The sequence below is a fragment of the Limulus polyphemus genome, unplaced genomic scaffold, assembly GCF_000517525.1.
Source record: "Limulus polyphemus unplaced genomic scaffold, Limulus_polyphemus-2.1.2 Scaffold496, whole genome shotgun sequence".
Lineage (NCBI taxonomy): Eukaryota > Metazoa > Arthropoda > Merostomata > Xiphosura > Limulidae > Limulus > Limulus polyphemus.
In genome coordinates, this window is record NW_013666106.1 from 254,687 (window position 1) to 270,003 (window position 15,317).

General features: G+C 33.9%; 1 protein-coding gene across 2 annotated transcripts in view; it reads right to left on the reverse strand.

Moving 5' to 3' along the window:
- Positions 1-2,537: 2,537 nt before the first annotated feature.
- Positions 2,538-15,317, reverse strand: part of LOC106458645 (suppressor of lurcher protein 1-like) — a 104,672-nt gene continuing 91,892 nt past the window's right edge. For both annotated transcript variants that reach the window (XM_022384914.1, XM_022384913.1), the window contains 2 exons: positions 4,753-4,803; positions 2,538-2,895 (listed from right to left, as the gene is read on the reverse strand). In XM_022384914.1, the coding sequence (XP_022240622.1) occupies positions 2,816-2,895; positions 4,753-4,803 (131 nt within the window). In that variant the 3' untranslated portion in view covers positions 2,538-2,815. The remainder of the gene's footprint in view (positions 2,896-4,752; positions 4,804-15,317) is intronic.

Genomic DNA, 15,317 nt, shown 5'->3' on the forward strand with positions numbered 1-15,317 from the left:
AGGAAATAGAGATAGATTAGTAGTAAGGTAAGAAAAGAGGAATAGAGATAGATTAGTAAAAGGTAAGAAAAGGAGGAAATGAGATAGATTTAGTACAGGTAAGAAAAGGAGGAAATGAGATAGATTTGTATAGGTAAGAAAAGGAGGAAATGAGATAGATTTGTATAGGTAAGAAAAGGAGGAAATGAGATAGATTTGTACAGGTAAGAAAAGGAGGAAATGAGATAGATTTGTACAGGTAAGAAAAGGAGGAAATGAGATAGATTTGTACAGGTAAGAAAAGGAGGAAATGAGGTAAGAAAGAGTAAAAAAATGAACGAAATGACGATATATGAGCATAGTTAAAGAGGGAATTAATACAGATGAGACATCTGGAGGTCGGGAAGGGAATATAAGTGAACCTAATTTTGTTCATTCAAGAAAAAACAAGATTTAACAATAATAAACACATTTAGTCTTGGCATCATGTCATCATTTTCATACAATTGTCATTTTAAGCCAGAAACAGAACAACACGTTTGACATTCAACTAATAATAATACTAGTAAACAATCGGTGTTAAAAAATAATATTGTGTTATTAATTCTTCCTGTAGTTGGTAATAATTACAATTCAGTTTACCAACATCTAACCCACACTAAATCATAAACACAAACTGTGACTCCTAAGAAGTATAAGTATGTATGAGTTTTCTTTCTATTTGACTCATTTTTGAACTTATGTAACGTTCGTACTATAAATGTGTGTTAAGAAATGACAGTACAACCGTATCACAGACGAACCATAATATCCCGTTGTTTTTAATCTTTTATAGTATTCATATAAAGTTAAGTTCGTGAGAGAAATTCGTATCAGACACATAATTTTTATTGTATAAAAAAAGAAGGGATCGTTCGAAGTCGAAAGTGTATATGATTTAAAAAAAGATGTTTGAATTATTAACAGATTAGATTATTGCTAATTCTCAAAAGATAAGAGCCACCTGTGTATAACTAATCTTCCAACGTTGCACTTGGTCGCGATATAAGTTTGTTTGTTTTCAGATAGTTTTTTTTTTTATATAAAGACGGTATTGTGAGCAGTAAGAGAGTCATTAGCTCTCTTGATTCCCTCGAAATGACGGAGTAAAAAAACGAGATAAAAACTCCCATTGTGATTAGCGTGAAAATGTTGTCAAATTAGTTTTCCATATCAATTTTCAAAAGTGGTACTTTCCCTATACAAACTAAATAAAAAAAAACTTTAGTAATTCTCTGTCTGACGAAGATTTAAACCTTTCTTTCGACTATTGAGTTCAATATTACTGAGACAAAAATGGCTGGTGTGTTTTTGTTCTCATAAAACTATCAAACATTTTACCTTATTTTTTTCTATACTAAATTTTTTGTTTGTTTGAAGTTAACACAAAGCTACTCAATGGGCTATCTGTGCTCTGCCCACCACGAGTATCGAAACCCGGTTTCTAGCGTTGTAAGTCCGCAGACATACCGCTGTGCCACTGGGGGGCTCTATACTAAATACTCACAGAAAAAATACATTTCGCTCATAAATAACTTATTATCAAGTTTGAAAATATGCCCCTCTCCTGTGAATCAGCGGTAAGTTTACGGGCTTTTAACACAAAAATAAAACTGAAGTTATTCGTGGTGAATGAATTGAAAACATGAATGTAAACGTTGGTTGAAATTTTTAAGTCAATTATGAAATTTCTAGTTAGTTAGTTTATTGTTTTTAGTGTAAAATTACACAATGTTTTTTTTAAAGCAGCGTCTGATAGAACTGTTAGCGCCTGACAGAAATCACTGAAGCCGGTTGGTATGCACTAATTAGTTTATATCGTTGATGAAAAGGAAACCAAATGATCATGAATAATAACACATTATATTTATTTTTGTGATGTATTTTTCACAAATATTATGTACAACTAGCATCTTTTACTAAAATAATACATTACGGTGCATTTTTCTTTGATATTAAATAAAACCTAAGATAAAGCACGACTCTACTTAGTGCTAAATATTCTGATAAAAGACTAGTTTCAAAACACTTTCAAAAGATGTCGCTAGCTACGTTGGGTCGAAGACTTGTTGACAAGCAGTAATAAGGTTATATTCAGTAGCTTTATCAAGTATCTAGAAATAATACATTGAAGGATTTAAACTATGATCTTGATTAGGCTATTTCGTAACGAAAAAATAATTAGTTAAAAGTCAACAACTTGTGTTGTTTTTTCAGTAACCTTTATAAGACAAGTATTTTAAACCCGCTGTAATAATAGCTATACGATATTGGATTATGGCAAATATCTTAATTCAATGGCCTTCTAGCAATACTATATTCAATAATAAGAATATGAGAAATACTTCGAAATCATTTTTTCATGATATAATTAAGAAAGACATGGTGGTCTGAACCTTGGCACTTTTCCATTTGATTTCAGTTAAACCGGACTTACTACAACCTCCGTTGTCAACTGGTAATGTGGGTTCACGACACTAAACGCACTTTACAAGAAACACCCCTGCTAACACTTTTAGTATAATATTGTTTCTTTTGGATGAAAGATGAAGCTCATTTCGCACTGCTGGACACTTCAATGACATCATACACGCACAAGGACGTCGTATTTGGTTTAAACACGATTAGTATATATTCCTGGTCATAGAGGGCGTCCGATATCACCTCAGATTGTGACGTCAGGCATTGAGTCAAAAATATCACAGAGGAAATGAGCCAGGATGCCAATGCTCTGTAATGTAGGCACTTCAGGGTGATAGTAACACTTCAGAGCGGAGAGAGGTATGTAGTTTTTTCTTCATAACACACGATGTAATATCACACACAACACTTCGGTGATGAAGAGAAATGTTATTATATGTTGTATTCGACTGGAGCCTGAAGGAAACAAAAACAAGCAGAAATAAATCAATAACAAGATTTCGTAGTTTAGTGCAATAAAATAATATTAATAAAAAAGAACCAGTCCTCGCGAATTCCCAACCATCGAACTTGTACAGAAAACATTACATGGGAATGGTTGTTTACTCCATTAAAATCTCTATACAATTGTCTATTCGTGCGTCAGTCTATCTCACTATTTTTTTATCCTCTACAGTAACAAAATATTACACTGTTGTATGTGGTTTCCGTTTTACGTACAACGCCTAATACAAAATATATTAGCACGTGTTTTGTTCTTTCCGGTAGAATAACACAGAGTTCAAGATAAAGGTCCCCCCCCCCCTCCAGTGGCTTAGAGATACGTCTGAAGGCTTATAACGCTAAAGACCGGGTTTCGATACCCATGGTGGTCACAGCACAGACAACCTATTGCGTATCTTTGCGCTTACCAAACAAACAAACCAAAATAAAGGCTTTTTAAGAATCGTGGTCTGTACAAAGCACATGGATAAAGACATCCTCAATTTACTTTTCAATTCTAAAATTCAATGTCAAAGGTAGGGGTACTCTATTTATTACTTAGAATTTAACTGTATACCCCTCGTACATAATGATAAATATAAAAAGTTCCTCTGGCAAACAATATATATTGTGTTTTAATACTTATGTGAATGGGGGGGGGAGTTTGGTGTTGTATTACACAAAATTGGGCTAATCGAATTTTTTTTTTTTTACCAGTAGTTTCGTCATGTTCTTAATCGGACTTTGTTAAGGCCCTTGACTTTACGACGGCGAGATCACAAACGAATTTCTTTCAGAAATGAAACCTTTACGAGAATCACGTGCGTATTGACGTTAACGAGACTGTTCGTTTCCAGAGTCGTCTGACAGTTTTAAACTGAATACCTCTCTCAACAACTCACTTTAAGGTCCCTTAAGATAATACAAGTTGTAAAGTGATTTTCCTTTAGATAACATTTAGTATTAAAATAAGGAAACTTTTTAATCAAAAGATGTTAATGCAATATTGAAAATACTTTTATTTTAACTAACCAGTATAACAAATGTCTTACAAATATCGGGGTTTAACTAACAACTCTCCCTCTCTATCTATACACGTGCATATACAACTTGCTTTAGTGGAGGAGTCCTAATGTAGATGCTAAAACAATAAGCCAATTTAAACAGGACGTTATTAAAAACAAAAATATTAAAAAGTGGGTGACATTTCTTGTGCAACTGAGTCGAATATCATGAGGAACTTCAAAAGAGACACATATTATCAGGCACTTCAGAAGAAACGTATATCATCAGGCACTTCAGGAGAAACGTATATCATCAAGCACCTCAAAAGAAACGTATATCATCAGACACTTCAAAAGAGATATATATCATGAGGCACTTCAAGAGAAACGTATATCATCAGACACTTCAGAAGAAACGTATGTCATCAGGCACCTCAGAAGAAATGTATATCATCAGATACTTCAAAAGAGACATATATCATGAGGCACTTCAAGAGAAACGAATATCATCTGGCACTCCAAGAGAAACGTATATCATCAGGCACTTCAAAAAAAACGTTACCCTCTTTTTCATGTTTCACTGCGCAATTTTTTATTTTAACTGTTTCGTGATATTAGCGTACTTTAGTATTGTCTTTTATGTTGCATCTGTTTAGATATCTTTTCCATAAATCCAACTTACAGACACGTGGGTCAGATCGAAGTTATTAACTACATGGCTTTTTAGGGGAAGAAGTGTTAATAATAATGACGACTGAGGTGATTAAAGACCACTCACAAGCGAACTTGTTGAAAATATTTATTGTAATACCATAACTGTACTCACATTTTAGTGGGGCTCCTGCACTTCCACGAACCCTTTTGACAGTGAAAGGATCTGAAAATACCCAACATTCGATCATTAGTTTCACATAAATAGTAGACTTTTATACTCCAATAATATGCAGAATAATGTGGTAAATACGTAAATAATAATAATAATAATATTGTACTATCTACATTTTAAAAATTCCAGACACAAAAAATTAATATATTAGCGATGTAAATTGGTCATCTGCTCACATGAAAAATAGTTTTTGAAAAAAATTACCAAAAAAAAAAACTTTCATTTCTATATATTTTCATGAATAAAAAAAGTGTTAGAGTGTTTGATTCTCTGTGCTTGAGTCATGTGCGCGGGATTTTTTATTAACTGGGAGGTTATTTTGTATGCATTACGTCTTATCATATAATTTCGTTTTGGGGCTTTCTTTGGTTTGTGTTTAATAATGTTATCAACGAAATAAGGTACATTCCTTTTCATGAGGCCTGAGATGTCGATCTCTAAGTCCTCTGGCGACCTCTTACGACTAGAAATTAAACTAGTGATTGAGAATAGACCAAGAACACGTGATGGCATGGTCTAACAGCGAGCTGGCAGTAAGATGCTACACCAAAGAAACATTCAGCGGCTCTTGATAGCTAGCTTGACATTCTTGTAGTAACATGAAAACTGAGTTATCCTAATTCGCTCATTATTTTTCACACCTTACAAGATAAGATGCTTTTATCCGGAAACGCTAAATGTTTTTACCACCATATGAAACAAATAAAATAGAAAATTTCAGTTAGTTCTTTTCACATACATGAAATTTGTAACAGAAAAAAATAAGAAAAATAGCGTTAACTACTGCGGTAAAAGGTGAACACGTACGTGTACACAATGAGATACACATAACAAGCAAACATAAATCATGCTATTTTATAAAGACGGATAATACAAATATAATAATTTACGTAAATTAATTAATACTTAAAATATGATACGCATTCACATACAGTGATATAACCCAATTAACATTTAAGGACAGTATACACAAATACATACAGTGAGATAAACCAATTAACACTTAAGGGTAAGGTACACAGATACATATAGTATTAAACAATTAACTAACACTTAAGGACAGTACAAGCAGATACATACAGTTTAAAAAACAACTTAACGCTTAATATACACAGTTACTACAATGATATAAGCCAATTAACACTTAAGGATAAGATATACAAATACATACAGTGATATAAATCAGTTAACACTTAATGATAAGATACACAGATACATACAATGATATAAGCCAATTAACACTTAAGGGCAGTACACAGATACATACAGTGATATAAACCAATTAACACTTAAGGGCAGTATACACAGATAGATACAGTAATATAAACCAATTAACACTTAAGGAGAAGATATACAAATACATACAGTGATATAAATCAGTTAACACTTAATGATAAGATACACAGATACATACAATGATATAAACCAATTAACACTTAAGGGCAGTATACACAAATACATACAGATATAAATCAATTAACACTTAAGGGCAACATACACAGTTACTACAATGATATAAGCCAATTAACACTTAAAGATAAGATATACAAATACATACAGTGATATAAATCAGTTAACACTTAATGATAAGATACACAGATACATACAATGATATAAACCAATTAACACTTAAGGGCAGTATACACAAATGCATACAGATATAAATCAATTAACACTTAAGCATCACTATTACACACAGAGATATGCGTAAAACATTTAACACAGAAAACAAAAATAAAAGACAGTGACTTGAAACCGATATAATTCAAATAAACAAGGGATATGTAGGGCTAATATCAAATGAAACATTTTAAAGTCAAAACACACAATTACATGAAAATTTTAAATTAAACTCTTTTCAATGTTTGACGTAAAGACGAACATTGAAACTTCACCTAACACTGTTTAGATGTTGCTGAGACTGTGTTACAAAGGAATATGTAAATAATAGAAGGAGGTGTCTGTGTGTGACCGCCATAACTCCAAGAGGAAAGAACCTAGAAACCAGAAATTTTGCCCATATACTAAGTGGACCCTGAGGGTGTGCAACTGAGTATTATTATTTATCCACGTGCGTGCGCATCTTTTTATGAGGTAAGCTATCGAAAAACCACATAGAAAAGAATATGTGGCCGCCATAGCTCCAAGAACAAAGAACCTAAAAAGGTGAAATTTTCCACACATACTAATTGGACCGTGAGCATATGCACCTGGGTATTAATACTTATTCACGTGAGTGCGCATCTCTTTATGCGAAAAACTACGTAAAAAGTAAATGTGTCCACCATGGGATGTTAGAGTGTTTTAACTATTATGGGATGTTATAGTGTTTTTCTTTAACTATTATATGATGTTATAGAGGTTTTCAAAACTATTATGGAATGTTATAGAGTAGTTTTTAACTATTGTGGGATGTTATAGAGTAGTTTTAAGTATTCTGGGATGCTATAGATTGGTTTTAACTATTATAGAACGTTATAGAGTGTTTAACTATTATAGGATGTTTTAGAGTGTTTTCTAACTATTATGTTTTGGTAGTTTTTAAACTATTATGGACTGTTTTAGAGTGGTTATTTAACTATTATGGAGTGTTATAGTGGTTTTTAACTGTTACTAGCACATAGCTCGTCAAAAATGACGTGGCAAGTATTACCACCCCCACCCCATAGTGTACCCTAATCTCACATTTCATAGATAACTAAAATAAATAAATTTTGCGAAATCAAACTTGATCTGCAAAGAGGCAGAAAATGGGATATTATACTGTCGTGAACGCTTTCACGCTCCTTTTTTTGGTAATGATCAACAATATATATCGTCGCTTAGCAACAAAACTATTATGGAATGTTATAGAGTGTTTTAACTATTACGGGTTGTTATAGGGTAGTTTTAACTATTATAGGACTAGCGCATATCCCGACACAAAATGACGGGGCAAGTACTCCCCCCCCCCATAGTATACCCTAACCTCAAAGTTGATAGCTAACTGAAATAAATAAATTTTGCGAAATCAAGCTTGACCAACAAAGAGGCAGAAAAGTGCAGCTGAGACAGTTAAGCGTCGGTGAATTCTTTTTAATGAGGCAAGCTAGCGAAAAACCACATAGGAAAGAAATATAACAACTTCTAATATATAGAAAAACCAGTGCGTTTTGGTAACAATGCATCCAACAGTGGATTTTATGCCATGTTACTTAGCAATAAAAGTATATAGGTTATAGTTTTATGCTAAAATGGTTCAGAATACACACACTATCAACCTAATAACCCGAGCAAAGTTGGGTGTTTTCGTCTAGTATATATATATATATATATACATAGCTATACTGAAAAAGCAGCAGGAAATGGACTAGATGAAGTTGTTAAGAAGTGAGGCAGAAGTACGTTCTGAAACAAAGAAACCGTTGGTGAAACCGAGGTATACCTATAAAAGTAAAAAAAAATAAAAATAAAACAACAGACTAAAAAAAAACACACTAAAAATGGCAAACGTCACGATTTATAGGGCATTTAAAGCATTCTCGCGCAAACTTAAGGAACATTCGAATTAAGGGTCTGTTTGGTCGTTGAGTCATCCGGACATTTAGAAAAGTACTTTGTAAGGTAAAATATTCCTCTGTAGAGATAAAGTAAGAAAAACATTCGGTGTAGGATTTACCAAACTCTTATTATTCTATTTAAAGTCGCTCTAGCGCGTCACGTATGCGTTTGATAGCTTGGTACAGGTGTTGCTTTATGCCAATCAGAGTGGACTTTAGATGCGAAGTAACTAATTCCCGCTTCTCCGGCAAAACTTTATGATGTAACCACAGTTTTTACGACGTTCGAAAGTCGATCGATAGGTTTAGTGTAAGAAGAAGAGGATGATCATTGGAGAATTCAAAAGCACTCCAGCAGAAGATTTTTCAAAAAGGTTTTCACTTTCTCAACATGGTAAAGCACTCCATCTGAAGATGTTTACTCTAACAAACTGAGGTTTTTGAACCTGAAAAGGAAACTTCTTCGCACTTTTCTATCCAAGCTCTGTTCAAATACTGTTTTATTTCACTTACATGGAAGGATAAGCACATTCCAAGTCTTTAAAATAATAATAATAATAAAAAGATATGCGTGGCCAATGTTACTTACGTTTAAAAATCGAACAACACAATGTTTTGATAAAGTTTCAGTTTTCTAATTACTTTCAAAATATTGTTTTTTTAAATTTTACAGTTAGTTGACGAACGTAATAACAAGTAAGTGTGTTTTTTTTTGCGAGTTTACTTGTTTTTAAATAGAGATTTCGACTAAAATCAGATCTTACAGGTTTGAAGTTCCTATTTTTATATTCAATATCCAATGACGACAGCGGACAATGGAATTAACACAATTTATAAGACGCATCTTGAATTTGCTTCGGATATCCGGAAGAAACTCTATTATGTAACTAGAGACAAATCTTCTTAGAAAATATATCATCTTTAGAAGAAAAACATGTGTAAAAACTACACAGATCTCTTTATAGACAGTTTTTGTAGATTATAATTTGAGGCCTAGTACTTAACGGTGAACTATACAAACATGTCTTTTTAAAAAATGTGTTGTATAATCACGATCTGGCAAGGAGGCGTGAAAGTAACAACTTGAAAAGTTTACTTAAACTATATGGTGTACGACATTATTTTAAGGCGAGACCTTACTCTAATAATAACAAAAAACATCTTTATTAAGTGTCCTATGTATAAAGGTTAATTACACTTTGTATAAACGATTTGCACGTACTAGCAGACGAAAACCGTGGCGCCAAGGGCGACATCTTTGGCATCTATAGATTTGGTTCAGATCGATTTCCCGACCATTCAGTAATACAATGACGTCACGGATAGACTCGTGGCTGGAGGGCTTTGTCACATCTCTTTCCGAGGAAGGATGCTACAAGAACTTATGAGTGAAAGTAAATGAGATTGTAAAAATATGTCAGCTACTATATCTGTTATATCCAGTGCCGAAGAGGCCTTTCGCCAAATACCATTAAGCCGGCTGGGAGACGAAAGATATAATAGTGGTCGAGACGCTATTTATGTCATCAATTGCTTGAATAACAACTGTTTCGGTGTAAACTAGATTATTTTTGTTGTTCAACACGAAGCTACACAATGGGCTTTTTATGCTTTGCTAACCACAGGTATCGAAACCTGGCTTTTAGCGTTATAAGTCTTGAGATTTACCGCTGTGCCACGGGGGAGGAAGCGGTACACTGTTATTTTTATCAATTTTATTTTGGTCATTACACCGCAGAATTCGACTTACGATTTTTATTAACATCAATTTATATATTTATTATTAATATGATTCATCTCTACATGAATTATGTTTTTAGTCATCAGCTGTGCTCATTACGTGATATATATATCTTTAGTTCTGACCTATTTCGGTAGCTTTCTGTTATCAGAAGTTAATATTACTTCAGAACAACTGGCGAGCCAGTAAGCTAGTCTTTTTTTTGTCTGGCGAGATTGTTAAACGATGTAGTGCAAAATAACATTTTCCGAAGAAATGAGCTTTCAGTGTTCTCCACGGAAACGATAAAGCTCACAAGGAGATCGTTTAGAACAGCAACAGGCTCCAAAATCCCATTCCAAAACAACATGGAGCAACGCTATTATCCGTAACATAAATATTATAGTTAAGAATGAGAGCTTGGAGCAACGCCATTATCCATAACATAAATATTATAGTTAACAAACAAAGTCCTTAGCTTCCCCCATTCTCCCCCAAAGCTACTGCAATGACGCTGAACATTTCTTGAACTGTCAACAAGGCCATAAACAACAGTTTGAAGTTGACTAGGGCTCACAAGTCATAGTCATTAAACATCTAGTCAAACCTCAAAGTCAACGGCTGTTATCATTGCCCCCAGTGGCACAGCGGTATGTCTGCGGACTTACAACGCTAGAAACCGGGTTTCGATACTCGTGGTGGGCAGAGCACAGATAGCCCATTGTGTAGCTTTCTGCTTAACTTCAAACAAACTGTTCTCATCAGAAAGATCATTACGAAGAAACTGGAACCACATATTTATTAAGTCTTCAGTTGACTTTTGTGCTTTTATCTGTTTAAACATGGTTTGGGAGCTTATTCTACGTACAGTGGAGTGTCTGCTGAAAGTCTTACAAGATGTGTGGTCTATGACTGACCTCACTGTTTTTCGCAGAAACTTGTTTCAGTAGAGATTTTGATGTTGGGCAGAAATCACGGTTTTTAAGAATGAACACAATCAACGATAGAGACACCAGTTTGAATAACAAAAGTATGATTAATTCTCAACATTTGTTCATTTTTATACACACTGCTCAAAACAACCAAAGGATTATCACAATTTTTGATATTATAGCTATGAAAAGGTGGAAACCACTGAATATAAAATAATGTCAACCACTTTCCCTTCCTCAGTTCATGATTATGATCACTCATATGATGTGAAATGCATATGACTGGCCTATTAGCCTATACTATGTTTACAGTGGTCTCACCGCAATCGTGTCTCTGTCTTCACTTTGAAGTGAACCACACAAACCATAGCTACACCTCATGTGGAGAGCCATAGGCTAAATAGAAGAAAGCCAATCTCAGCAGGCTGTAGCAACTTCATTGCAAGTGTCTCAAGGTGTCCTTAGCAGAATGTAGAATTGCCTTTAAGCCAATGGTACACGGAAGCTCATCTAAAGAAAATAAAAATAAACACAAATATGCGGATCGCTGTCTTTCCACTCTACCTCGTTGCAGTGGTTCTTCAAAGGTTCCGAGGCTGAATCTAAAGTTCTCAATGGACAACATTTGGTTAGAACACACTTCACAAAGCTTGCCAGATCTATTCCACTTTCATAAAGGAATGTGATGATTATGGCAGTAGGAAAAGTATAGTGTGAGGAGGAATAAGTATTGATGAACATAACGGTCTTTACATCCTGTGGAATATTACCATTGATAAACATAACAGCCTTCACATCCTGTGGAATGTTACGATTGATGAACGTAACGGCCTTTACATTCTGTGGAATGGTACGATTGATGAACGTAATGGCTTTTAAATCCTGTGGAATGTTACGATTGATGAACGTAACGGCCTTTACATCCTGTGGAATGTTACGATTGATGAACGTAACGGCCTTTACATCCTGTGGAATGGTACGATTGATGAACATAACAGCTTTTACATCCTGTGGAATGGTACGATTGATGAACGTAAGGGCCTTTACATTCTGTGGAATGGTACGATTGATGAACGTAACGGCCTTTACATCCTGTGGAATGGTACAACTGATGAACGTAATGGCTTTTAAATCCTGTGGAATGTTACCATTGATGATTTTTATGGCCTTTAAATGCTGTGGAATGGTACCATTGATGCCAAACATGATAGGGTTCACATCCCACGTCCATTTGTTCTACCACATGCTGGTACAATTGGCCCTGATTTCAACCTGATGGATGATAGCACCCACCCTCACTTAAACTAGTCAAGAAGTTCTTGGAAGAAAAACAAGTATCGAACGGAGCAATCTTTACATTTACAAGACCTTAATCCCATCAAGAATGTATGAAATGACCTTGGGAGACGTGTCACATATCGTCAAGTGGCTCCAGATGCTAAAAATGTATTGAAAATAGCCCATTCAGAGGAGTGGTCGAATACAACTCAGTATCTTAACAATTCTTTTGATTTTAAGCGAGCAGCTTTAGTGTCATAGTGGCTATACGCCGTATTGAAATGAGATATTATGAACTGCAAAGAGTTAAAACCACAATTACCAATTGTTCACTTACAAGCTTAAGGGCTGAATGACCAATATTTTACACTCGAGATCACGTAACTGTCATCAATCGCTTGCGTAAAAATTAACTGAGGAGTAATATATATACCTTATTTTCTAACAGTAATTTTTGCGTGGCTGTAGGTAAAACATTACAAGTTCCAACGTTGCCTTAACTGTTTGGAACAGCGTACGTTCGTATTATAAAATGTAAATAATATAATTTACTATACAGTTATATTCTTTATCAAACACGATCCCCGCTACTATCAAACAAATTATTCACCAAGGCTTTAAACAAATGTCTATAACAATGGCTTTGATAAATTAGTATATTCATTGGACGTATTATGAATCTGAAATAATATCCTACATCGACTTAGCTAAAGCTAAACACGTTACAAAAATATTGATTTGAAACAAAATATGTTAAACCACGTGTTATACGCGTAAGAAAGAAAGATAAAGACAAATGTTTTCTTTAAACGTTTTCTTAACTATATATGATAAATTTAATATATCTAAATCAGTAATACTGTTAGTTTTATTTTGTAATTCTATATTCAATGTTAACTTCAATAAAATTTAAGTCATATTCATATCAATAATGTCTAAATGCATAAAGCAACTACGTGACCAAGCAACGCAGCGAGTGTACGAAAAACAACAACAAACAGATGACACATAAGTCACACAATGGCTTATAAGCGTGATGATCAAGGTGACCCATATTTCACGCATAACTGTCGGAGCATCGCGAAAACTAGAGATTACATAGAGTATAATATGCGAACTAAAAATCATTTATAACAGATACATTCTGTGACGCCTCATTTGTCCACCAGACGATTGTTTAATAACGTCAAGTGCTATGATACAGGCCTGAAAAAATCAGTAAATCAGGCCTTGGAAATAGCAAAATTAGCTTAGTGCGCTCTGCAAGTGTAAGCTTTGGCTTCCTTAACACTTGTCCTCCTGCTGTGAGTACATAATGAGATTAAGCATCTAGCCTGAACAACCCTCTGGTGCCCAAACGGTGCATCACAGAGTGTCTCTTTCAGAGCAGTTTTCTCAACGCTCCAACAGTATAGCGCGAATTATGTGGATCATGCTTTCACGTTAATTAAGTACGTTATGCACATACTTTGACATTGTTGTTTATGTACGTTATGTACATATTTTATATCGTTGTTTATGTTATGTACATACTTTGAAATTGTTGTTTATGTACGTTACATACATACATTCACATTGTTGTTTATGTACGTCATATACATACTTTGAAATTGTTGTTTATGTACGTTATATACATACATTCACCTTGTTGTTTATGCACGTTATGTACATACTTTGACATTGTAGTTCATGTACGTTATGCACATACTTTGACATTGTAGTTTATGTACGTTATGCACATACTTTGACATTGTAGTTTATGTACGTTATGTACATACTCTTATATTGTTGTTTATGTTATGGACATACTTTGAAATTGTTGTTTATGTACGTTATATACATACATTCACCTTGTTATTTATGTACGTTATGTACATACTTTGAAATTGTTGTTAATGTACGTTATATACATACATTTACCTTGTTGTTTATGCATGTTATGTACATACTTTTAGATTGTTGTTTATATACGTTATGCACATACTTTGACATAGTTATATGTGTTATGTACATACTTTGACATATCTATATGTTATGTACATACTTTGACATTGTTGTTTATGTACGTTACATACATACATTGACATTATTGTTTATATGTACGTTACGTACAAACTTTTAAATTGATGTTTATGTACGTTATAAGCTACATTAACGTTTTATTTATATACTATTTGTAAATATTTCGACAGTTTTGTTTATCTACGTTATGAACATATACTGACGTCAATTATATACGTTTTTTTAGATATTCTGACGTTATCATTTAATTATTTTACATTAACTTATTATTAAAGCACGCAACCTAGATATCCAGAAGTAAAAATAAACCTAGTAATGAATATAGATAATACAATATACTTTTCTTACGTTCTTATTTATGATGATTAGAATTCATTGTTTAACCAATTGTCTACTCTCGTTGTTAGCATTATTTTTGGCCGTAATTTAAATACATTGTGAACGTATATACTTTGGCTTTGTTTTTTTATATACATACATTAATATTATTCTTGTATTAGGTACTCAAGAAATTAATGTCGCGTTTTGGAACACTTTCATTAACCCCCCCCCCCCAAAAAAAAACGTACATCACGCATAATAGATAAACGAACTATCTAAACGTCACGTTAGTGTAGCCTATATAATGTGTTTGTTTGTTTGTTTTGAATTTCGCGCAAAGTTTCACGAGGGCTATCTGCGCTAGCCGTCCCTAATTTAGCAGTGTAAGACTAGAGGGAAGGCAGTTAGTCATCACCACCCACCGCTAACTCTTGGACTACTCTTTTATCAACGAATAGTGGGATTGACCGTCACCTTATAACGCCCCCACGGCTGAAAGGGCGAGCATGTTTGGTGTGACGAGGGTATAATGTGTAAAGTTTAGTGTACTCTAATCTCTTATAGTGATGACACACGACGAGACACACATTTGGCATGGAATGTTGTTTGAATACAAGAAGGGAAACAACGCCTCTGTAGCCACAAAGAATATCAAAGAAGTTTGTGGAAATGTTTTGAACGTTCATAAGTGTT